This window comes from Phyllostomus discolor, chromosome 1, assembly GCF_004126475.2.
Source record: "Phyllostomus discolor isolate MPI-MPIP mPhyDis1 chromosome 1, mPhyDis1.pri.v3, whole genome shotgun sequence".
Classification (NCBI taxonomy): domain Eukaryota; kingdom Metazoa; phylum Chordata; class Mammalia; order Chiroptera; family Phyllostomidae; genus Phyllostomus; species Phyllostomus discolor.
In genome coordinates this window covers 75258826-75284413 of record NC_040903.2, presented here as the reverse complement: position 1 = coordinate 75284413, position 25588 = coordinate 75258826, and the positions used below count along the sequence as shown (strand labels likewise).

The 25588-nt window shown below is 42.2% G+C and overlaps 1 protein-coding gene across 5 annotated transcripts in view; it reads right to left on the bottom strand.

The window, feature by feature from the left end:
• Positions 1-25588, bottom strand: part of LOC114492418 (aldo-keto reductase family 1 member C15-like) — a 355773-nt gene that overhangs the window by 103438 nt on the left and 226747 nt on the right. For 2 of the 5 annotated variants that reach the window (XM_036025049.1, XM_036025057.1), the window contains exons 7-8: positions 7187-7352; positions 5706-5788 (exon numbers count right to left, since the gene is read on the bottom strand). The exons of 2 other annotated variants lie outside the window; for them this stretch is intronic. In XM_036025049.1, the coding sequence (XP_035880942.1) occupies positions 5706-5788; positions 7187-7352 (249 nt within the window). Of the gene's footprint in view, positions 1-5705; positions 5789-7186; positions 7353-7775; positions 7886-9458; positions 9582-10364; positions 10443-11341; positions 11459-12339; positions 12508-16199; positions 16347-25588 lie in introns of those variants that run through there. One more of the 5 variants, XM_036025058.1, reaches the window with a different exon arrangement.

The following is a 25588-nucleotide window of genomic DNA, read 5'->3' as shown; positions in this document are numbered from 1 at the left end:
CTAGAAAAATATAACCTTCCAAAATTCAATAAAATGGAAGCAGAAAGCCTCAACAAACCAATAGCAGCAAAAGAAATTGAAGCAGTAATCCAAAAACTCCCAACACACAAAAGCCCTGGACCAGATTGTTTCACAGGAGAATTCTACAAAGCATTTAAGGAAGAACTAACACCTATCCTTCACAGACTATTTCAAAAAATCCAAAAAGATGGAAGACTCCCAAACTCTTTTTATGAGGCCAACATCATCTTAATCCCAAAACCAGATAAAGACACAACAAAGAAAGAAAACTTCAGGCCAATATCGCTGATGAACATTGACGCTAAAATCCTCAACAAGATACTGGCAAACCGCATCCAACAGTACATTAAGAAGATCATACACCATGACCAAGTTGGATTCATTCCAGGTATGCAAGGATGGTACAATATATGCAAATCAGTAAATGTAATACATCACATAAACAAAAGCAAAGACAAAAACCACATGATCATATCAATAGATGCAGAAAAAAGCATTTGATAAGGTACAGCACCCATTTATGATAAAAACACTCAGTAAAGTGGGAATAGAGGGAGCATTACTCAACATAATAAAGGCCATATATGAGAAACCTACAGCCAACATTATACTCAATGGGCAAAAATTAAAATCTTTTCCACTAAGAACAGGAACAAGACAAGGATGTCCACTTTCACCACTTCTATTCAATATAGTACTGGAGGTTCTAGCCACAGCAATCAGACAAGAAAAAGAAATAAAAGGAATCCAAATCGGAAAGGAGGAAACAAAACTGTCACTGTTTGCAGATGACATGATAGTGTACATAGAAAATCCTATAGACTCCACCAAAAAACTGCTTGACCTAATAAATGAATTTGGTAAAACAGCGGGATACAAAGTCAATATCCAGAAATCAAAGGCATTTCTGTACGCCAACAATGAAACAGCAGAAGCAGAAAACAAGAAAAAAATCCCATTTGAAATAACAAAAAGGAAAATAAAATACCTAGGAATAAACCTAACCAAAGAGGTAAAAGACCTGTATTCAGAAAACTACATAACACTGAGGAGAGAAATCAAGGAAGACACAAACAAATGGAAACATATACCGTGTTCATGGATTGGAAGAATTAATATCATTAAAATGTCCATACTACCAAAAGCAATCTACACATTCAATGCAATACCTATTAAAGTACCAATGGCATATTTCACAGACATAGAACAAACACTTCAACAATTTATATGGAACCATAAACGACCCCGAATAGCTGCTGCAATTTTGAGAAAGAAGAGTAAAGTAGGAGGAATCACAATACCTGACACTAAACTATACTACAAGGCCACTGTAATCAAAACAGCCTGGTGCTGGCATAAAAACAGGCACATGGACCAATGGAACAGAACAGAGAGCCCAGAAATAAACCCAAGCCTCTACGGTCAATTACTATTTGACAAAGGAAGCAGCAACATAAAATGGAATAAAAATAGCCTCTTCAACAAATGGTGTTGGGAGAACTGGACAGCTACGTGCAAAAAAATGAAACCTGAGCATCAACTTACACCTTATACAAAAATAGATTCAAGGTGGATAAAAGACTTAAATATAAAGCGTGACACCATTAAAGTCCTAGAAGAGAATGTAGGTAGGAAAATCTCAGATATTTCACGCAGAAACTTTTTTACTGACTTGTCTCCTAGAGCAAGGGACATAAAGGAAAGAATAAACAAATGGGACCTCATCAAAATTAAAAGCTTTTGCACAGCTAAGGAAAACAGTATCAAAATAAAAAGAGAACCAACTGTATGGGAAAACATATTTGCTAATGATACCTCAGACAAGGGTTTAATCTCCAAAATATATAAAGAACTTACATGACTCCACTCTAAGAAGACAAGTAACCCAATTAAAAAATGGGCATAGGACTTGAACAGACACTTCTCCAAGGAGGACATACAGAAAATCCAAAGACACATGAAGAGATGTTCAATATCGCTAGCCATCAGAGAGATGCAGATTAAAACCACAATGAGATACCACTTCACACCAGTCAGAATGGACATCATAAACAAAGCAACAAACAACAAGTGTTGGAGAGGATGTGGAGAAACGGGGTCCCTAGTGCACTGTTGGTGGGACTGCAGACTGGTACAACCATTATGGAAAGCAGTTTGGAACTTCCTCAGAAAACTAAAAATGGATCTGCCTTTTCACCCAGCAATTCTATTGCTGGGACTCTATCCTAAGAACACTAAAACACCAATACAAAAGAACCTTTGCACCCCGATCTTCATAGCAGCACAATTTACAATAGCTAGGTGCTGGAAACAACCTAGATGCCCATCAGTAAATGAATGGATCAAAAAACTATGGTACATTTACACAATGGAATTCTATGCAGCAGAAAGAAAGAAGGAGCTCATACCCTTTGCAACAGCATGGATGGAGCTGGAAAGCATTATGCTAAGTGAAACAAGCCAGGCAGTGAAAGACAAATACCACATGATATCACCTTTAACAGGAATCTAAACAACAAAACAAAACAAAACAAAAAACTAGCAAAATATAACCAAAGACACTGAAATAGGGGATAGTCTCACAGTGGCCAGAGGGGAGAGAAGAGGGAATTTCAGGGGGGAATGGGTAGGGATTACAGGAACAAATTTGGAGGACACATGGACAAAAACTAGGGGTGGGGGGTAATGGGGGGAAGGGGGGAGGGTTGGGTGGAGGGGCTGGAACGGGAGTAGGGGGGGGAAACTGTACTTGAACAATGATTGAAATAAAAAAAAAAAGATTAAAAATACTAAAAAAAAAAAAAAAAAGAAACCCAAGGATACCGGAAAAATTAGAGACATACCCAGCAGGAAAGAAAATATCCTAATAGGAGATGTTTTTTGGGGTGGGTGTGGGGGTGTGTTGTAGACAGTCATCAAGGGCAATTGGCAAAGAAAAGGAAGCATGAAATTAGGGAGAAGGTAAGAAACGGAAGCTAGGTATCCTGGCCCTTGTTTCAAACACATCAGGGGACCTAGGTCTACTGGAAGAGAGCCTGGCCTACCTACCCGGCAGGTGTTTAGGGGCCGCTCTGGGGTTACACCCAGCTGATTTCTCCCACTCCTCCCTGGAGTTTAAATGGGAGCTCCCAGCTCCCGTGGCAGCACCAGGAAGCAGTGTACTTCTATCACCCCTGCCCTGTGCCTTGTTACAGTGTTCGCTCCTCCAGATGTGATGCACAGCAAAAGCTTATTTTTTCCCCTTTCCACAGTCAGTGTTCTTCTAAGGAGTTTCCGCCAGGAGGGAAATGTCCCATGAGTCTCCCGGCACGTGTACCATTTCTGCTGCACTCCAACCTCATCGCCCATGTGGGTTTCCCTTGAAACTGTTTCTCCTCAGGCTGGAGAAGTTCCTCTGAAGGCTCTTTGTTGAACTTTTCTCTTTTTTATTTGTCCCAACTTTCTTTGCAGTTCCTGTCAAAACAGTTGTAGTAGGACGGCTGCTCTGAGACCTGTGATGATTCTCATGTCTGGGTCATCTTGGTACAGGCATCTGTTGCTGTCTTGCATTTAGTTTATTCCTTCCTCCTTCTTGGTATGATGAGTTATCTTTCATTGAAATTTGAACATCTCAGAAATTTTATATTAAGTGTTAAATCTCCTTCAAGGAACTGATAGAATTTTATGCAGTGGCAAATTCAAAAAAAAAGAGAGAGAGAAAGTAAGACGAGAACTATAGGACAAGACAGGAGTGGATTTGAAACTTTGAAGCACAGCAAAGGGTTAGCTTTTCTGGAGAGCTCATATATGCGAACATCACTTCCTGAGATGTCAGTATTTCAGCCTCAGTGACACAGGGAAAAAAACAAAACAAAACAAACACAGAGAAGAGCCAAAGCAGTGGGAGGTTATGTTGGTCCAATTATATCTTTATTTATTTGGGGGAAAAACTGGGTTTAGAGACTTATTTCCTGATCCAGACACACAAGCCTTATTGTGACTGACCCAGGCATGAGGCATGGAGCACAACAGACACCTTCTCATCCTTGAGATCATCTCCGACCCTGGGCCAAGTTAAAAATGGGAGCTTCCTCACACACTTGTCCTTAATATTCATCACGAAATGGGAAATTAGGGTGGTCAACAAACCTGAAAGATAAAGGAGATCCTTAGTCTCGTGACTGTTTCTGGGCTGGGTCAAGAGAGGCTTCTTTTAAATTGGCTCAAGTATAAATATTAGTAAGATAATTTTCTTTCTGGAGAAATACAAACAAAACTAGTTTTCTAATACCCCTGTATACCTGCATCACACTGTAGTAAATCCATTGTAAGAAATAAATGAACTTACTGGCCCTTGAGCACCTACACAAATATAAACTAATACAGGCTATTATTGCAGATACATAATTCTATAGCTTAAGGAGATGGAACTATTGGTGTTGAGCTCTTAACTCCCAGGAGGACAGAAATGAATGCTGCCTTCCTTTAAAATAATGACCAACTTGTCGATTATTATAATAGTGGCCACATCAGTCACCAGGGTGCATGAATTCTGTCATTCATTTATAATTCACTTCGGTAACATTACATGACTGCGGAAATGGGGTTTGTGATAAGAATACAAGGCCAACAAAAATGAGAAATTTGGAAGAAATGGACAGTGCCTTGGGGAAAGAATGCCCAGTTGTGAAGAAATGCTACAGACTCTGAGGAAGAGGCAGAGGCTGCTCTCTCCACTGGGATGGTCCCACATATATGCACACTTGCCTTCATGGGCCCCCTCCTCCATGAAGAAACTGTTCATGTTACATTTCACAATCGTGTTAGGACAAAAATGAATAGGGCAACGTGGGGGCATTAGTACATGGTCATTATGAGTATAACCATGTTTTCTCCTGATTTCAAAAAGAATTAAAGATGAAACATTTTCATAGGCTCCTGTAAACTACAATATGAACAGAGCCCCTTTCATATGGAGCCAGAGCTGCCTAGCAGAGGAACTAACTGACATGCATTTCTTATCCCTCAAACTTTTTAATGTTAAAAAGGGCAAAATATTCTTTGGATGGGCCCTATGCAACATTGTGTCCCAGGCAACTGCTTGCAAGGATAACAAGAAGCAACTAGAAGTACTGGACTGAGGGCTACTAGACTGAAAATTAAAAGCAATGCTTGGAATGGACATCTGTGCATGTAATTGTTGTTCCCCTTTCCTCTCTCATATATACCAGTTGCCTTTCTCTCCCAGTCAGAACATTGTTTGGGCCTGAACTAATGATTCCCAAATAGCTATTCTTATCGATTCAATAAATGTTTGTTGCCTCTTGCTTTGAATGGCCTTTTCTTTTTAGATTAGCACCCCTAAAGGTATAGTGGGCCACAGGCACTGTGCCTCCTGTGTCCAATGGGTAGGTCAGAGCTGAGTGGACATGAACCAGGGGCATCAATTAGGGCACAGAGTCATGAATTCACCATGATGCAAATTTTGACCATTTTACTTACAGTCTGTTCCAAGCCTCACTCATATTTCTTTTGGGTCAGAGACTGAGCCTGGAGTAACCTAGCTCTGAGGTCTCTGGGAAGATCTTGTTTTCTTTCTACACCAGAAATCAAGCCTGTCTCCCAGTTATAAGGAAGCCGAGTTTCTCTGCTAATGTACATGCTGTAGAAAACTTTCTGGAAACAACAATCTACAAGTCACTTACATTCGTGCTTGAAAATATCGGAAATTTCTGTTGAGGCCATCAATTGCTTTCATGTCTTCTGGAGTCAGTTCAAAGTCAAAAATCTGAAAAAAGGAAAGAATCACATTACCCTACCCCAAAAGCAGTTAGCTTCCAATGGGCAACATGAGGGTTTTCTGGCTGAATGGAGGCAAGGAGAGAACTCGGGGAGGTGTCCCCTGTCACTGCTTCTTATGTCCTGGCCTGAGAACTCTCCTCCTGGGTTCTCCACCCCTCCATTCTCACTCCCTCTCCTCCTCTGTTCCACTTCACACAAAAGAGTGTTTACAAAATACATACTGATTGGACCACACTTCAGTCTGTTCCCTATCACAAGCACCACAGAGAGTCCTTACTTCTGACCTAGCCACATGAACTAAAGCAAGCTTTGGAAAGAACAAACCACTTCTTCAAGAAGTTGTTGACCTCAAGAAAACCATTTGCTGATCAACTGTTCAATAACAACCTGCTCACCCATGTTTACTCCTTTATAAAAAAACAATCTTTCTGGTTGGTCGTTGAGACACTTGCAGATCCAACATTGAGACAGTTCTCCCTTTTGAACAGTCTCTCTTAAAACCTGATTTGTTTATGTTTGATGATACAAAATGACTGTCCCCTAGTGGAGAGTGAATTAATAGCAAAGCAGAGAGATCTTGGTTAAGAAGTTTGAAAGCAGGAAGCCCATTGTGTTACACAGGAGACAATTTCTTGAAAACTCACTGCCCATATCTATACCTATCTATTTATCTATCTATTTATTATCTATCTAGTAGCTTTTTATTCACCTTAAAAATATATTCTCGGACTGATTTGGTTGTCATCTGTATATGGAGAGTGAAGCAAAATAACAATACAATTGTGAGTATGTGAAACACAGTTTATTGTTGCATTATTATTTATTAATTATTGTATTATTTTCTATACCAATGACTGTAAACCTACCTTTGCCTACCCCTGTATAGTAACATGTTGAATTGACCGTAAAATGAAGGTGGGATTTTCTTCCAATTGGTTTCACAATGAGATTTAAATTTGCTTATTACACATTTCCATAAATTGAATGAACTAAACCTATAGCTTCAAGATTTGGGAGCAAATAGATGACAAATATACTATGCTTCAAGCATCATCTTTTGCAAATAATAAAATTATAATGCAATTGTTAGCTTTCCTCATAAAATGTCATAGAGTTTACATAGTCTCTCATGAAGTCCACAACAAAAGAAGTTGAAGATCACTGACTGACCCAAGAAGATATATGAAGGAGAGTTTAGGGGAAACATTTATTCATTCATGTTTTAGTTTGTCAGTCTATAAATTTTATGTAGCTTTCTACCTGCCAGGACTTCTGCTGGGGAAAAGATGCTGAAACATGGCCCAGAGATAGTCCCTGTGTTTAGGGTCTCACAGTCTAGAGAGCACCACTTCCTCACTCTGGAAAGTCGGTGTGCAGCCTATACCTGGAAGTTCTCTTTGATTCTCTTCTCATTGAAGCTCTTGGCCAGGACCACCACCCCTCTCTGCACTTGGTAGCGCAGGGCCACTTGCCCTGGATTTCTACCGTGTTTCTTGGCAATGGCATTCAAGATCGGATCCTCCAAGAGAATGGGGCTATCTTTTTCCACCCTAAAAAGAACACCAGAAAATACAGATTTGAAGGCTGTAGCATGAGAAATCTAGAGTGTAGTGTCCCTTTCTCCCAAATTCCCCAGACCATCAAGAAAAGTGTGTTATGCAGCACATCTATTTGTCAACATGCATAGTTATGATTAATGCATGACAAGCCATATAAATTTTATCACACAATCTCTTTTAAAAAATAGTACTTGGAATGTGGTTTGGAGAAGATGGATGTTTGTGTGAAACAAGAATGAAAGAATGTTGGTGACTTAAAGTTCAGTTATGATACACGGGAGCTCACTACACTGTTATGGTTGTTTTTTTTTACATTTGAAGATTTCCATAATAAAATGTTAAATCTGAATTTTAAAAAGTGTTTCATCACCAATGCAGTAGCTGACATAGGTTTAACTCTGATACTCTCATTACCATTTGAGGTCTTTTTGGGACCCCAGGGCAGCATAAGCAACAAGAATGATGTCCTTGGACTTGCAGAACTCCAACAGTTCGCTCTGGTTGAGGTACGGGTGACATTCCACCTGTGAATCCCAACACCAGAAAGTATCAGAATATATGAGCCAATACCATGTCAATTTGAAAAGCCATTGGAGGATTACCGAATACCACATTAATATATGCACATTTTCCATATTGGTCATTTTCTCATATACCTTCTGAAATACCTTCAAATTCTATGAATTTTCAGCAGTGATAAAACAAGTTCCTTAACCTTTATTAGTGTTTAAAATTATTAAAGATTGTTATATCCTGGTTGTGACCTCTACATGTCATTCCTTGTGGAAAGAACCAAGATTCCCCAGAAAACTCACTGACTCGACTCCTGGCCCACAGAACTACAAACTGAGTCTAGAACATCTTGCATTCCAGTAAAGGAGATAGGAAGCATGCTGAGGGGTGTCAGAGGATGCAAGTTCATCTCAAGAGGCATCTTCAGATTAATGATGACAATTCAATCATCATTAAGAAAGTAAGTACATTGGTTGAATTCATAAATTCACAATTACATGTAAGTGGTCAAGACGTTAGATATAACTTCCAATTTACAAGAAGAACAAAAGACAGCAACATATCAAATAGTATCACAGGGATCAATCAGTAAAACCAATTGTGTGCAAAGTTTTAAAACAATACAGGCCATGTTTCTTTCACAATAAGTACAGAGAGAGAGAGAGAAGAGGAAAGAAGAAGATAAGCAGGAAAAGAGCAAAGACCCAGGGTCATCTTATAACACATTATGATTTATTTTCTACCAATAGAATCCTAGAAGTAAAAAACTAAGATGAAGAGTATAAATATTTGAGTGGTTTTCGCTTAATTTTCAAAGTATTCTGCAAAAGAGATACACAATTTTATAATATAAAGGTGATGGAACATTGGCAACATTGTTATATTAAAAAATTATATCTTTTAGTTATGATTTATCTACCTCCTCACTTTCTAATACTGTTTTCTCTGGCTTTTCCCCTCACCCCTCGGTACTACATCTGCGAGGTTTTCTATGAACTTTCTGTCATAAAACCCCATGCCTTTTCCATCCCTAGTTGGACTGGCTGCTCCCAGCAGGATCCACCCATGGGTCACAGGGACTTTTTCAAGTGTCTTCTTTGATTCCCTGACACCACACGCTCCTCATTTTCTCCCTCCATGTGTACCCACTCCTACTCAGTCCCCTAACCAGAACTTTTTGCCTGATCCTTAAATGTGGACTTTCCTGACTTCTTCATGGTCATTCCATGAATTTCAGGAGGACAGGAAATCAATTCCTATGAGTTTAATTGCCACCCATGCAGCAATGACTCCATGATATGTACCTCCAACCTTGACCACCACTTGAGCTCCAGACCAACACTGCCACCCTCCAACTCAGCATCTCCACTTGGATGTCTCCTGGGAACCTCAAACCTACCTGTGCATAATGAAAGTTATGATCTTTCCACTCCGCTCAACCTGTTTTTTCTCTGGAATTTCTTATCACAATAAACGGATTGATCAGGAATGTAGCTGGCATCAAGTTCAACACGTTGGGACTCTTACTCAAAAAAGAGTGTATGAAGGGCAGAAGCAAAGAAGTAACCATGGACATGGCCTCACCTGGTTGCAGACAGGCTTGTACTTGAGCCCTGGCTTGTTCAGGATCATCTCCAGCAGTTTGTGATTGAAATTGGACACCCCAATGGACTTGGTTAAACCTGCATCCTTACACTTCTCCAGGGCCTGGGGAGGAAGGGCATGTGTGGCAAACCTATACTGTAGTTCAGCCCTCTCATTGGACAGGGAACTTTTTGGAAACTAAGAATCTGAACATAAATAACAATTTAGCTCACTCAAACAGTTTTATCATTTGGATATATTACTTCCTAAAGTACTTTATTCCTTCTGTCTTTGGGTATGTGACACACACATCCAGAGCAATAATTAGACATTAAGATGCTTTTAAACTCCCCTCACCTCCCTACCCCTCCCACAGTGCCTATTTTCCTGCCTAGTGCATAACAATAGTTCTTTAACAAGTGTTGTCATATCAGAGTCAGGGGCACAGAGGACCTCTTAGTTATTCCACTGGTTGACAGTTTCCTGCTTCCTTTGTCCTAGATGGCTGAAAGGAGTGTATGGAATGAATTACAGAAGGGCAGGCTTCACTGTGGTCCTGCTAAGCTCACAGCAGCTAACCCCAACCCTGCGGTGTTTATCTGTCCTGGAACAGAGCTCTCACTCCCCTGGAGTTTGCTTCTGGTGATGCCTCTTTTCCGGCTCCCAGACTCTACCTGATCAGTGGGCAAAGAAACCCCCACTAGAACCACAGAAGTTTACATTAAAAATAGACCTCAGCTGTGATTCCATTTCAGTCCCTTGCTTTACAGCCCTCAACTCCAAGTACAGAGGAGTTTGGTGACATGTCTGAGGGCAGAGACAGATGGGGTTAGAGCCTGTTTCTTCTGCGCCCACTCGGGGATGTCCTCCTGTGACAGTGTGTTGGGGGGCAGTAGCAGAACTCACCTCCCATGTGTCACGCAAGTCCACTGTATCGAAAATAACTTTCCCATTGGCATCCTTTGGAATAAGCTTCTCTCCAGGCTGGAATACATAGAGGAGGAAGAAAAAATCTTTTTTAAAGTATGATATTCCTGCTGCCTGATCACCTTGCTAATGCAGCCTTTAATGTGCTGTTTTACTATCAGTGTGTGTCTGTGTGTGTGAGTGATAAGTGTAAGAAAAGGTTCTGGGGAGAAAATCAGAATCCCTTCCCAGACTGAAGCACAGTACCTCTCCCTCAATTACCTCAACCTTCCTGTCACCAAACCACCAAAAGTACTTCACTAAGAATGATTTCCCTACAGCTGGGATTCATGTTGTTTCACAAGGACAGGCTGGGTGTATGATAGGGTTTCCATTTACTATTAAGACTGTGCTTCAGTTCAGTTTATGGTAACCCAACTGAGAGAGAGTGAGAACATCAGATGTGCTCAGTGAATGTCCACTGCAATGAGAACCTGGACCAGCAAAGCCCAAAGGAACCCAGTTGTGCAACATGCACTACCCCCGAGTATCTCTGTCTGCATTGGGCTCAGGGCCAATATTCAAGGGACCCTCCTACTACCAGTTGTGGACATGCCATTGTGTCTCCACTGTCTTTTGTAACTCAGCTTTCCTGAGGGCCCTCATCACTCAGGGACCACAGACAAGGGCTCATCACTTAGACACAGAAGCCAGTGACCTCACCACTTTGAGGTGAGGGCAGTGAGATCATTGCATTGTCATCCTTTTCAGGACTCTGGGATGAGGATACAAAATATTTACTTAGTTAAGTTGAGGTAGCACAACTATGAGGGACAGTTTATTTAGCAGGTCTAGCCACCCCACTCAAATCCACCCCTCTTGGTAAGATCCCAGAAAACTTACCTGGAGTGAGATAGTGGAGGGGCAGCAGCAGCGGTGAAATACTCTTGGGCATGACAAGGAACACAAAAGCTCACCTTCACAGCTGTTGGAGTATGAATGATGAAGAGATCTACGTAGTCCAGTTGAAGATTCCTCAGTGACCTTTCCAGGGCTGGTCGAACCAGTTCTGGTCGAAGGAACGTAGCCCAAACCTGCAGTAAGCAAAACAAATCGAAAACTCTCTTATGATGTCACATTTCTGGGAGTCAAAATTGAACATCATAGTTAAGAGACTAAATGTGATTGATGAAGATGTGTGGTGGTGTAAAAATAAGAATTCTGGGGCTAAATTTATGTTACATAGCATATATGAGCTTCTTCACGGATTACTGAGGTTTATTTGAATGAGTATAAGAAAACTGCAAGTAAAACTTAGATGGGTCAGAAAAAAAACACCAAACGTCTCAAGGATTATAGTCATCTCTGAAAGGACAGTCAAGACATGTCAGGAAAGTGGAAATTGAGTGCACTGCCACGTACAACAAATGCCTGGACCCAGGGCTGCTGAGGTGTTCATTCTCTGAAAACAAGTTGGTGTTGCTCAATTGGACCATTCATAGAGCCCACGGCTCTCTTTACACTGGAAGCAGCATTTGCCACCTAAGAAAATTTTTTCAAATTTCAGTGCTGACTTGAAAACAGTATTTCCTAGTCAGAGTCTCCTCTTGGGATAATATGTCCACCTCACTTGGATATGTCCTGAGGGAATCTGCTGAAGAATGAAAGGAGTGGGCCTACCCTGCAGTGGCCCAGTCATCCCACACAGCTGATGAAGAAGGTGAGTATCTTATTCCAGTTTTACCTGTGAATGGGACCCTGTTCACAGAGGCTGGGAAACTGTGTCCCACCCCTAAACATTCCAGAGCAGAGCAGTCCCTTCCTGTTTTCTGTTTTTCTAGATGGGTCTCCACAATGTTACCAGGTCAATAAGTTATTCAACTAAGACCAGAGCTTTTTGCATTTTTTGTCTCTTGTTTTTCCAAAATAACGTATCTGCTCTGACAGTGGGCTCTTGTCACCCCGCACACAGCACCTTGGTGGTGTAGAATATGTCCTCTCTCTTCACAGTGCCATCCGCGATTTTGTCTCGAATGGCCTGGCCGATCTCCTTCTCGTTTTGATAGATGTATGCCGAGTCGATGTGACGGAATCCTACATCAATTGCCATTTTGGTGGCCTCAGCAGCCTTGCTCTTAGGAACCTACAAAATATAATAAGGAGGGCTGGCAATTAGCCCAACTCGGAGAGAAGTAATTTCCTTCCTTAAGAGTAGTTTCTCCAGCTGTCTCTCCATGTGTCCTCTTCCCCTGCTTGAGTAGCAAACAGCCTCGGTGACAAACCTGTACCCTAGAGGCATGCACTAAACTCCACTTTCATCAACTGGAGTTTACAAACTCTATAAAATTATGGATTAGGGTTTATAAACTCTACCCTTGTCTGAAATGAGCTAGGGGAAAGGTCTTCGCATGCAACATGGAAAACAAAGTCATTCAGTAGAGAATCTATTCAATGTGCCCAGGAATAAGACATCACTTGGCACACCATCCTCCTCCTGTCCCTTTCCCACTTAGGGGTTTATGCTGTCTGTGTGCTCAACTTTAGGACCTGCCTGGCTAAAGAAGCTGGTTCCCAGTGACAGAAACCTTTACCAGGTGACACAGGAAGGGCTCCACCTAACCCAGTGCCATGGCTACCCCCTAGTCATTCCTGGTCCCTGTCAATAGATCCTGGGTTTGTATGGCGATTACTGTGTGGACAGCGGTGACTGAATGACTGATACTCCTTTTCTATGCTGGTGGCAGGGAAGAACATGTCTGGAGTTCAGGCAAGTCACTAGGGCAGCTCTGGGTGCTTCCATGCCTGGGAACAACCCTGAATGAACAATGTTAGCAATCACCAGTGGGCAAGGGCATCACACCAGGTGCTCAGGCCTGTCAGCAATTACCCCATGAAGCAAGTGACCCAGGCCCCAGAAGTACTGCCTGAGTGTGGCTGGGGTCTAGAATGGCTGGCAGTGGGGACAAGGAAGGTTATAATGGCCTGCGACCCAACTGGATCACCAGGGTATTTTAAACCTTGGTTTTGTTTTGGTTGTCATTGTATAGACATACAGATAGATTATTTAATGAAAACATCATGAACAATTTCTAAATCTCATTACAATTTTTAAAAGGAGTCTTTACATTAATTCCCCTTTCCCATAGGAAAACATGAGGGCTCCTCTGCTTGCAGTCCGTCCTCTCTACTTCAGGCAACCTTTTGTCCTCCGTTTTCAGTCCCCCATGCCTTCTGTTTCAACCCCAGGGTGAGGGACTGTGTGGGGCCACCCCTGGGTCAGCATCAGAGTCTGTGAAAGGACTGAAGTAGAACTGTGCCTCTGCTACTTGGAAGAAGCCAGAGAGTTCAGAACATTCAGAAGCTACTGCTCATGAGAACATCTATTTCTGATGTCAGTCCTGCTTAATCTCCGCTCAGCTCCTCCTTGGAGCTTTCCCAGAACGCCCCAGTTCACACGACCCTCCCTCTGTTGAAATATCTCAACTTCCCTTGGCAATTACTGATATAATATCTAGTATTGTTAGGTAGCTGTTCATCTTGCTTTAAGTGTCTTTACCTTGTAGTTAAACCTTCAGAGAAGCAGAACTATTTTCTGTGCAGTCTTTCTCTACCACTAGGGATATTTTAATATCGAGAAGAAGTTACTGTTCATTCTAAAATTGGTTAATTAATTTAATTAATAATTACCCTTCCTACTCTGATTATTTTGATAGCTCCACACATAAACTCAAACAGCTTATTATTCCTTTCTTCCCAACCAGGTCAAACACTGATAAATAAATTCTAATTTATCCCAGCCTCAGAGGAAGCTAAAATCAACATGCTGGTTTCACAAACAGCTGGTTATATGAGGCTGTCTTCTGCTCAGCATCAGAACTTCTATCAATGGACTGAGAGGACAGCACACCTGAGCCACTCCCAGGAAAACCCACAGCAAGAGCAGGTGGTGCTCAAGGAGCGGCTGCTCCCCCGCCGCAGCACACAGACTCTGCCTGGGGGAAAGCGTGGGCACATTCCCACAGCCTGCCTCAGAGTTGCAGTGCTCCATGCCTTCACGACTGAGTCTGACACACCAAGTTTGCTTGTTTCCCAGAACACACACCTGACTGGACAAAAGAAGTCACATGCACGGGAGCTGGACCAGGTTCCCTGTTCCTCCTGTGATGCACAACAACTGTGGGTGAGATTGCGAGAGTTGCATTCAGAATAGAACTCTGGTTAGAGTTCAAAAGAGTTCCATTTCACTTTGCACCTTTCACACTGTGCTACGCAGATGCATATGTTACCTGGACTCTTCTGAGAGGATTATGAGATGCTTTGTTCTATTCTCTGCCTTTAAGTATGTTGGGTTGGCCAAAAGTTCCACTTGGTTTTTTCCTTTAAATAAAAGACACATGTTTCATTTTCACCAATAACTTTATTGATTGGTATATTTTAAGCATGTTGGATATCCCTTCCATGGTATACCACTGATTGTTCTCAATTAATGTCTTGTTTTGACCACTATCCACTTCAAATTGTCTACCTGACTGTGGAGTATTGTCCAGCAAGAAATCTCCAGCAAGTAACTTCACAAACCACCTTTAACACCTTCGATCACTCACAGAAGCTTCTCCATACTCGGCACAAATCTCTTCTTGCCATTCGGTTGTGTTTTTACTTTTCTTCAAATAATACAGCCTAGTATGCCAAAAATGTTGTATATCATTTCCGTCCTCAATATTAAAATAGCTACAGAAAAATTCACCAATTTTGATCATTTTTTAATGCAAACTGATATAGCAGCTGGCATTTAAATACCATCTAACAAATATATTGTCACAAATACAATGTAACAAAGAGATTGTCATAATACACTGAAACAAAAGTGTTTCCAATGATGTTAAAGACAACTAAGGGCTACTAGAGCCATCTTACAAACAAAAAATGAACTTTTTGGCCAACCCAATGATAAAAGTCGGATGTAATGTATGTAAAACATGCCCTGAGCTTAGGCTGTGACAGTGGTCACACGGATAATCATGTCACTGCAAACAAACTGGGCCTGTCTGACAGCTGTCAGCTATTGACGTTTCATTCATGGCTCTGTGGAATGGAGGGCCTCTGTCACTCACTGGGGCATCCCTTCCAGGACACCCCAAAGTTGCCCCTTCCGCACCGTGACCAAAGTTTGACACTAGGAGAACATTGTAGTCAGCCACGTGGATGAGCGAATAATACGACTGATGAGAAGCCCCATTCTAACTCATTGTTACTTATGCCTCTTCAGGTATCCTCTCTAAGTGCCTTATGCTTGGAACAACAGTGGCTCCTTTGCTGACAAAGTTTCAATGACAGACATTCTCTGGCAAATACTTCCAGCCCCACAAACCCTAAGCAAAGCTGCCACATGCAGTCACCTTAGCTGTCCTCTCCTCCTGGGCCCACTGCCCATTGGGAGTCCTAACCAAGAGCAGAGTGACTCTGACTGAGGAGCAGAGAGGTCTAGCAAGATCAGCCAACCTTAGATGTTAAACAAGTAAGAAATAAGAAGAGTCATAGCACTTACCTGGGCCAGGTGTGGAGGAATTAAAGAAGAGAATGCATGTAAAGTACTTACAATACATGGTGAGCATATACATGAAGTAACTCAAACAATAATAACAGTAATAACAATACAGGTAACCCACGCTCGGAATTCCCACCTCTGACTCCCCAGAGCCAGCAGCTCATCATCCCACATAGTACAAAGTCAGAGGTGGTGAAGCAGAGACCACATGAGTCCTTCCAAATGACCCAGCATGTACTAGGCCCTGGTAGGTTAGTTTGTCCCCTGGTCCCCTGGGTTTGACTTACATCACGAGGAGCAACAGTGCCAAATCCAAGTACTGGCATGAAATGCCCATCATTCAGTTTCACAGAACGACTGTGTTTGAGGTCCATTACGGCTTACAGTCCTGGGGAAGCTGACTCTGTCTTTCCTTCCTTCTGCTGGGTACAAATCAAGTACAAGGCCAGGCTCCAGCATTTTTTATTTCTGCCAGCCACAAGTGAGGCGGGGCTGGATTGCATCTGCCCAGAATTCCGCAATGAAAACAAATCATTTCATTGACTTTTTGTATCTCTTCCAAGTCCTTGCAGGCACAGCTCCAGGGAGTGCACATAGAAGTGTCACACCCATTGCTGGTTATCGATTTTCTCTCCAGCATTGCTCACCATGGACTCGTAAGTTAAAAAAAAAAAAAAAGAAAGAGAGAGATTCAACATGTTAAGTTGTCCTTCATAATAACAACTGACTCACACAAAATGGAAAATAGTTAGTATGGTAGTCATTTCTAAACACTAATTCTACCACAAGTTCTTAGTTAAGTTCCTCATCCTTCACTTGGTCAAAAATGCCACCAAAAAAGGCCTTATTCAGAATTTGCTGAACTAAGCTCCAGTCCTGGTATTCAGGACACATGTAACAACATTCCTTAAGAATCCCAACCCTTAATTTCATTACATATTTCCCTGTATCAGAACCTCATTAAAACCTCTGAATCTCTGTGGCTTTTTTCTCTGTCTTTTTGGCAAGAAAATAATTGTCTTAGCTCCAGGATCAATTTCTGTTGTGGTGCCTTTGTTTCAGCAATGCCTCCTGCAGGGAGAGGCCTCTCAAGTCCCCACTTACTCCCTTCAGTCTTGTGAACTCCCACTTTCCTAACAGCACCTGCCTCTGCCCACATCTTTGATGACTTTGCCAGAGGGGCAATCCCTCTTTCTTGTGTGCCCTCACATTGTTATAGCCTCTGTTATTGCGGTTCAGGAAAAAAATCAGTGAAATTCCACCCTGAACTAATAAGAAACTTGTGGTAGCTAGAACCCCTGAGTTTTGCCTTGTTTAATGTTACTCTTTTGCCTGCCCTACTTCCTTTGCAGCCTGCCACAGGATGAGACACTGTAATTTATTTTGCACTCATCCCTCTGGCTGGTCAAAGTCAGAATTCTACGAGATTGTATTATTCTACATATTCAGTATTTCTCACAGTATATTTCAATTAGCATTTATCCATTTGATGAATATAACCTATATATTTTTATTGTAAAAATACGGCTAGATTCTGTGTCAGGTAACAAGAAAATTCTCACAACTGATGTGAATACCCTTGAGCATATCACTCGACCTGTCAGAAATTTGTCTAATATCCCCTGCACATTTACCTGTGGTTCACGCTAAATGTCTTCTTAAAGTGCAGAGACACTATTTCTTCCTTCCTTCCTGACTCAGCAGCCTAGGAACTTTGTCAGTCAGGGAGAATGGGTCAATTTCTTCCTTAGTGAAGTCATACCAGGTTACCAGGTTCCCCACTTCTCTGTGGAGGATACCGGCCAGCAGTATCCATCTCGGCTGCGGATGTTTGTCAAAACACGCTAAAAACATACACAGAGACAATCAGGTCCTGTGGGGGAATAGGAACAGCAGGGCCACTCCTCATTTGGGGAGGCGCCCTGGCCACCCTCTCTCCTGGAGGGCACCATGGCCACTCCTCACATGGGGAGCACGCCCTGTCCATACCCAAGCAGATTTTTACTGAAAAAAAAAAAAAAAAGATTTAGTTTGTGGATTCACAGTCTGGAAGAAAAGATCAAAAGGTGTAAACAACTTACAAAGGTGGGGATAGTACTCCTGCTGAGATTGTAGGCAAGGTTTGGGGTCTTTAACATATGAAAGAGGTAGAGGTTCCAAAAGTTCCCTGCCTGTGCTTTTAAATTCCAACATAATAACATCCTCCAGCAAACAGATCTCACAGGATCTTGCATATTCTATGTCCCAGGCCTGATTACCCTGGGGGTCCATTTCTGGTCTGGTCCGCCTCTGCTATCCTGAGTCAGGCAGAGGAGACAAAGGCAGCCAGGAGACTTGGATTTCTCCCATCCAAGAACAAAGACTCAGGCTTTGACAAAGCCAAAGGGGGCAGGGGTTGATGTGGATCACCCCTTCATTTCCACAGCCCCGGGAGTCCTGTCCCTGTCATTCCTTGGTGAACGCATCTGTCCTAGGTTCAATCTCTATCCAAGAGAATTGTTACCCATCATTGACTGCCATTCAAGCCAGGGAAATAAGGTTTGTTTCCTTCAGAGGCTCCTGGTCTGGAGGTCTTTCACTCAGCCTAAGTCATGGGGGGTTACAGCTTCCTGAGACCAGGCAGGGCAGCCCGCAACACTTCTCCATTAAAAAGGTCTCATAAAGCTTGCATTTCAACATTATCTGAAACCATTTCTAGATATCCATATCACACCTGACAGCATATGGTTTTCAGGATCCATCTTCCCTTTGCAACTAGAAAGACATTCAGTGTCTACTGCAGACACCTCTCCTGTTTTCTAAGATTTCTCAAAGGCTGCCAGTGAGACTGGATGCTCTCATGGTACCAGCTCCTGGGCCTTTAGCAGAGCAGCTGCCACATCAGGATGGCCCCAAGGGTCCCTGCCACCTGCTACATATGCCTTGGTGTAATAGTCCCTCTGGAGTGTGTGTGGGTGGTTCTGGTGATCTGTATCACAAGAATACGGTAATGTAAAACAGTATGATTTCATTGTTAGGTTATACAAGACTGTGATGTCTACCTCCCTGATCAACTCCATTGCTTCCCAGCTTGTATAACTTGATAAAATAGGCGGCATGTTGGGAAGACTCCTGTGGTAAAGAGTTGGAGGTAGCTTTTGGGCACCAGCCAACAAGGAACTGAGGCCTTCATTCCAATGGCTCCCAAGGAAAAGAATTCTGTCAATCACCATTTTGGAAGCAGATGCTTCCCCAGCTGGGCCGTCAGATGTGACCCCCACTTTTGCTGACACCTGGATTGCAGCCACTGAGGAATCTGAGTAGAGCACCTAGGTCCGCTGTGCCATGCCACATAGCACATCATCACAAATATAGAGGTTGAAACTACTACAGGGAGATGGGTAAAATGGCAATTATAAGTCAGCATAAGGGGACCAGATGTATAGAGGCCTAGTAGAATATGAGATAGAAGGCAGGTAACCCAGGCTGAGTGTGTTAGAGATGCTTTTACAGTGACCTCTGCGTGTTTTTATGATGAACCCGGAATATTCAAGAACTGTATGAACCGTGTATTTTATTTAATAGCACATTTAATGGAGCAGCTATAATGTGCAAGTCATGGTTGTAGGCATTATGAACAAAACAGACAAAAAAAAAAACTTTGCTTCTGTGGAGGGGATGTTCCAGGAGTATGACAATAAAATAATTAACATAGAAAATTAAGATCCTATTATTCGTATATGATGAGAAATGCTGGCTGAGAGAAGTAGCTACTGCAGATCTTCAGGAAGTATGCAGAGAAGGCATTGTGAGATTCCTTGACCCCTATCACAGACCTCTCACCTTTCTCTTCCTCTGAGTCCCTGCCCCACCATGCCTCACTTTTCAGGACGTTGGTGCACTTTATCCCCACCTCACTCACTCCCTCTTCTGCTTCCCATGAAAGCCATTACCAAACAGTCACTGCTAACCAGGGTGCCCTAGGAAAGAATTTTTTCCTCTTCCCAGAGAAAATCCCAGCAACCAGCACCCCCTTGTACTTGCACCGAGGCTAATACTTGCTGGGTGTTTTCTCAGGACCCAGCAGCTAGGATGATGGAATGAGGGATTTCTCCTTTCTCATACCGAGTCAGGGACCCTGCAGGAATAACAGTGTCCCAGCCTTTCAGTTTCAAGTACTGTCTGAGAAAAAGCTGAATGTTCTACAGCTCTTTGCTGGGAGGGAAGAACAATAACCATTGATACAAAATGAGAAGAGCAGAATGGAGTTCAAGTTACTCTAAAATTCAGCAACCATTTGTGAAAAAAACTGTCAGCAAAGTGGGAAGAGTGGGAACATACCTCAAGGTAATAAAGGCCTTATATGACCAACACTCAGTCAACATCATACTCAATGGGCAAAAACTGTAAGTGGTGTCCTTAAGATCAGGAACAAGACTGAGATGTCTGTTTTCCCCTTCCTTATTCAACATAGACTGAAAGTTGTAGCCATAGCCATTAGACAAGAGGAAATACAAGCATCCAACTTGGAAAAGAAAGAGTAAAACCAGCATTATTTGCAGATGACATAGTAGTGTATATAGAGAACCCTAAAGATTCCACTATGAAACAACTAGGACTGACTAATAAATTCAGCAAAGTAGCAGGACACAAAATTAATATCTAGAAATCAGTTGCATTTTTATTTGCCAATAACGAGTGATCAGAAATGGAGATTAAGAAAACAAATCTGTTTATGAGTACATCAAAAAGAATAAGATACCTAGGAATAAATCTAACCAAGGATGCAAAGACCTATACTCAGAATAATGTAAATTCTGAAGAAAAAAATAAAGAAGATATAAATGAGCCCTGGCTGGCATAGCTCAGTGGATTGAGCACTGGCTGCAAACCAAAGTGTCACAGGTTTGATTCCCAGCCAGGGTACATATCTGGGTTGCAGGCCATAACCCCCAGCAAGCACATATTGATGTTTCTCTGTCTCTATCTATCTCCCTCCCTTCCATCTCTAAAAATAAATAAATAAAATCTTTGTAAAAGAGATATAAATGAGTAGGAGCACATACCATGCTCATGGATAGAAAGAATTAACCTCATTAAAATGTTCATGTCACTCAAAGCAATCTATAGAGGTCTGTCCATAATGTATCCAGCCATGTACTATGGACAATACAGACGTTTCTTGAAGAAGATGCAAGATACGAGAAACATTGTACATAGGACAATGACGCTTCAGTCTCCTTCAAAGTGAGTCCCTTTGGACATCCCACAGTTTTCCCAATAGCTATCAGCTACCCTGTCTTATTTTCCTGAATCTAACTGATGGTTTAAAATCTCTTCCCTTTCAAAGGTGATTTTAGTTTGGGGAAAAGCCAAAAGTCTGAGGTCACCAAATCTAGGTGGCAGGGAGGGACTGAGTCACCTGGGTGATTTAATGTTTTTCCAAAAATTCTGCAAAGACCTGATGCATGAGTAGGTCATTGTTTTAATGAAGCTCCACATCCCCATTTGCCCATGGTTTTGGCCTTCTGAATCATCTGGATAGTTTCTGCCAAAGAACGTTCCATCTTCATGCAAAATTTGATGCAGATTCATTGCTTGCTCAGTCATTTTGAATGCAACAGCCACACGGTACCCATGCTCACTCAGCTACATCTGCCACCCCCAATGACTAGTACAGTGAGGTCAACGTTGTTCACTCTTGTGCATTCCAGTCCACTCTCTTTGGCTGCAAGGTTACATTGATGTCACACAAACTGTTCTCATTATGTTAACGAGGGTTGGACTTTTTCCACACAGACCTGGTGGATTCAACACAGTTCCTAATCAGGAGTCTTTAACTCCAAATTCTGCATACCCTGTAACACCAACACAAAGCTGCCCTTATCTTTCTGTCTCTAGACATGCCCTCCTACAGCTCTAGCCAGAATGGACTTCCCAAGTTAAAACACAGGTCCTAGGCCTCCTCTGCTTAGTACCTTTCCACAGCCATCCTTCTTGCCAAGACTAAGTTAGAAATCCTGAGTTTGGCACAAAGCCTCATTTCCTGGTTTCTGCTAACTCTCTAGTTTTACTGGTTGAATATGCCAATTATCTTTCACAAAGACTCTGCTTACATGAATTGGGATTATTATTTATTTGAGCTGTAGCATAATCTCACTTTCTTAGATGACAAATTCCTAGGAGGCAGTACTGAGTGCTTTCCAGTTTGTTGAGTTTTTGAGAGCCTTACAGGGAGCCTAACCTCATACATGGAGCCCTTTCTTGCCAGCCTGTTGTTAACTGCTGAGGTGCAGAAGATGGAAGACAGGAATCCTGCAGTCTGGTTATCTCTGCCAGCCACTCCCTGTGTGACCTGGGACAAACATATGACTTTTCAGTTTCCTCATCTGTGAAGTTAGCTAGCCAAAAAGAATTTGGAAATGGTCACTACATGTCCTCAAACTCTTCTATGTCTGTGGTCAGAATCCTGGGCTATAGTGTAATGCCATGGCCACACACGAAGGAGTAGTATTGGCTGAAATGTGCTGAGAAGTCCAGATACTCCACACCCTATCTTGAAAGTTCATTTTGCTTTGTTTTAACACATATTGGCAGTGAAGATTGTGGTGGAGAGAATTCAGCTTATCTACTCAGTGGCATATTTTCCCCAGGCACTCGAGTTCTTTAACATCTTCATGTCTCTAGATAGGAATTCTCACTTAGCATTTGGCTAAGGGGCATGAGGCCAACCCATCGACCCTGAAAGGGAGAACACTGAGCTTCTGTTTACAGTCCTTGGCCAGCATCACATTCCTTCTGTTCACCTTGACCCCTCTGGCTGCAGTGAGCTCCCCTTACCCTGTCCTAAGTGAGAATAAATGGCAGACTAGGGGACTGTATAAAAAAACACGTGGCTGTGGACCTAGAACTTGCTAATAGGGATTCTGACAATGAATCACTGATGGAGCAAGCATACGTTAATGTTTTTTAAAAGATTTTATTTATTTATTTGTCTGTTTGTTTGCTTCTTTATGAGACAGGAAGGGAGGGAGAAAGAAGGAGAGAAATGTCAATGTGTCAGAGAGACATCAACCAATTGTCTCCTGCACAGCCCCAACCAAGGAGCTGGCTTGCTTCCCTGGCATTTGCCCTGACCAAGAATCAAAACACTGACCTTTCAGTTTATGGAATGATGCCCAACCCCTGAATGACACCAGTTAGGACAAGAATAAATGACTGCTTTACCAAGGAACATGTACAGTTCTTCATATCCCTCAGTAGAGTTCAATGTTTTACAGATAACTATTTACTTGTACAGTATAAAGGGCAGGTGATAACTGGGTGACCACATTCAGTAGACAGTTTTTGAGCCCTGTTCCATGTCAGGCACTGTGCCAGAGACAGACAAGTACATAGCCTATTACAACGACTTGAGTCTGATAAGTACTAAAGGTAGGGGTGAGCATGTTAGCTAAGGGACACATCAGAGAGGTCCCTGCCTAGTCATGGGCTGTCTTAGGGAGCTTCTCAGAGGAGAGATTACCACAGCATTGTACTGAAGGACAAGTGAAGATTCATAAGACAGGCAGAGAAACTTTCTAGGGGTGCCATGGAGCATCGTTGATAAGGGGAACTGTAAGCCGTTTGATATGGTTAGAAGGAATATAGAACACAAGAGAAGGAAGGCCAAGATATGAAGCTCAAGAGGTGGATCATAAAGAGACTACATACTAAAAGCCTGAAATTCCTCTTGAGAACAGTGGGAAGCTACTGCAGGACTAGAAAGGGGAATCCTCATTTGGGAAGGACAGTCTGACTGCTGCATGGGACACACTGGATTGGAGGCTTGGATTCCAGTTGGGAAGCTTCCTCCCTTGGAGGAAAAGATGTACACATGTTCTAGCCCCATTTGTTGAAAGGACTAGCCCTTCTCCTTGAATTAACTTGGCACCTTCACAGAACATCAGTTGACTATACACATGTCCGTCTGTTCCAGTAATCTATTCTGCTCCATTGGTCTACATGTGTTTCTTTTCATTGTATCACACTGTCTTAATTATATATATCTTTCTAACATGTTTTTTTTGTTGTTCAAGTACAGTTGTCTCCATTCCACACAGACAGAAGAATGTTCTTGAAGTCTTTGGGATGTCTGGCATGACTTTATCGTGGGTGGGTGAGCCACACATGCTGCAAGCTACAAGTCTCCCTTGTCACATGTCGTGGCCTCTGCTCCCCAGTTTGACACCCACTGTGGCACCTGTCCCCTTGCATGTTTCTCATCATCCTCATCCCCAGCTGGGAGTTCCTACCTCTTCAAATATAAGAGGGGAACTGTAGGAAACCATTCTGCATGGTGTGGGCCCACCTCCCAGTGGAAAGCAAGGTCCAATGCACAGGACCCATGCCCATGGATAGGTTTTCCTGTGGGGAATCAAGCCTGCATTGTACCTAGGCCGCTATGAGACTTGCTTTTGCTAAAATCCCGTCACCCTGAATTGAGGCAGCAAACATTTACTGCAAAGTCACTTCCTAAACTTCGTGCTAAATCTTCCAAGGACAAGTGTAACCAGTTCAACCAATTTTCCCTTTTCATTTGTAAGTATCCTTCTTCGGTGATGTGATTAGTGGCCTTCACTCCTTTGTTTTCTGTAAAGAGTAATCACCTAAAGCCAGCTGGTACACAGTATATGCGGACCATCCTGTAATGTGCCAAGAAAGGAAATAAAGGTCTGTCATGGTGGAGGCTGTGGCTTTTTCTCTTCTTGAGAAAAAAGCCTTGCTGTCCCTTTTCCTCCACAGTACTCAGTAGCCCGTGTGACTTTTTCTCATATCTCATTCACAATGTGCTGGACCCCATGAACTGGGGTCCACATCAGGGAACAGAGCCAGAAAACTGCCAGAACATTTCATAACATAACATAGTGCACATGCGATCTCACTTCATGTTATGGGAACAGTTTATGGGACCCAGTCTCAAGGCTGTGAGAACACTGCTTCCTTCAGCTACCCAGACACCTTGGTGAGGAAACCAGACTGCCTCCACTTATCCTACATAGAGAAACATTTTGGGAAGAATTGACATCTTAGCAATATTGAGTCTTCTGATCTATGAGCACAGCCTATATCTCCATCTATTTAGGTATTCTTAATTTATCACATCAACATTTTGAATATCTTAGCATACAAATTTGGCACACTTGTTTAGATTTGTCTGTAAATATTTTATAATACAATAGTAAATGATAATGTTTTAAAATTTTCAATTTCTGCTTTTATTATTGTTATATAAAAATGACACTGACCTTTTATTTATTTTTATTTTTTGTTTTATTTATTTGTATTGAGTTTATTGAGGTGACACCCATTAACAATATTATACGGGTTTTAGGTGCAAAACTTCTACAGTGCATCACCTGTGCACTGTATTGTGTGTTCACCACCCCAAGTCTCCACCATCCATCACCACTTATTTCCCCTATACCCTCCTCCACCTCCACCCAACCTCTCACCCTGGCAATTACGCATGTCCATGAGTATTTTCTCTTCTTCTTTTTCTTTATATATATGGGCTGGAATTTTTGTGGGGTTTTTTTGGCTCAATCCCTCCACCCTCTCAACCAGCCCCTCCCAACTCCAAAAGCTACCCAATTGCTTTCTCTCTATAAGCCTGTTTCTATCCTCCTTTTTAGTTCATTTTGTTCATTGCATTCCA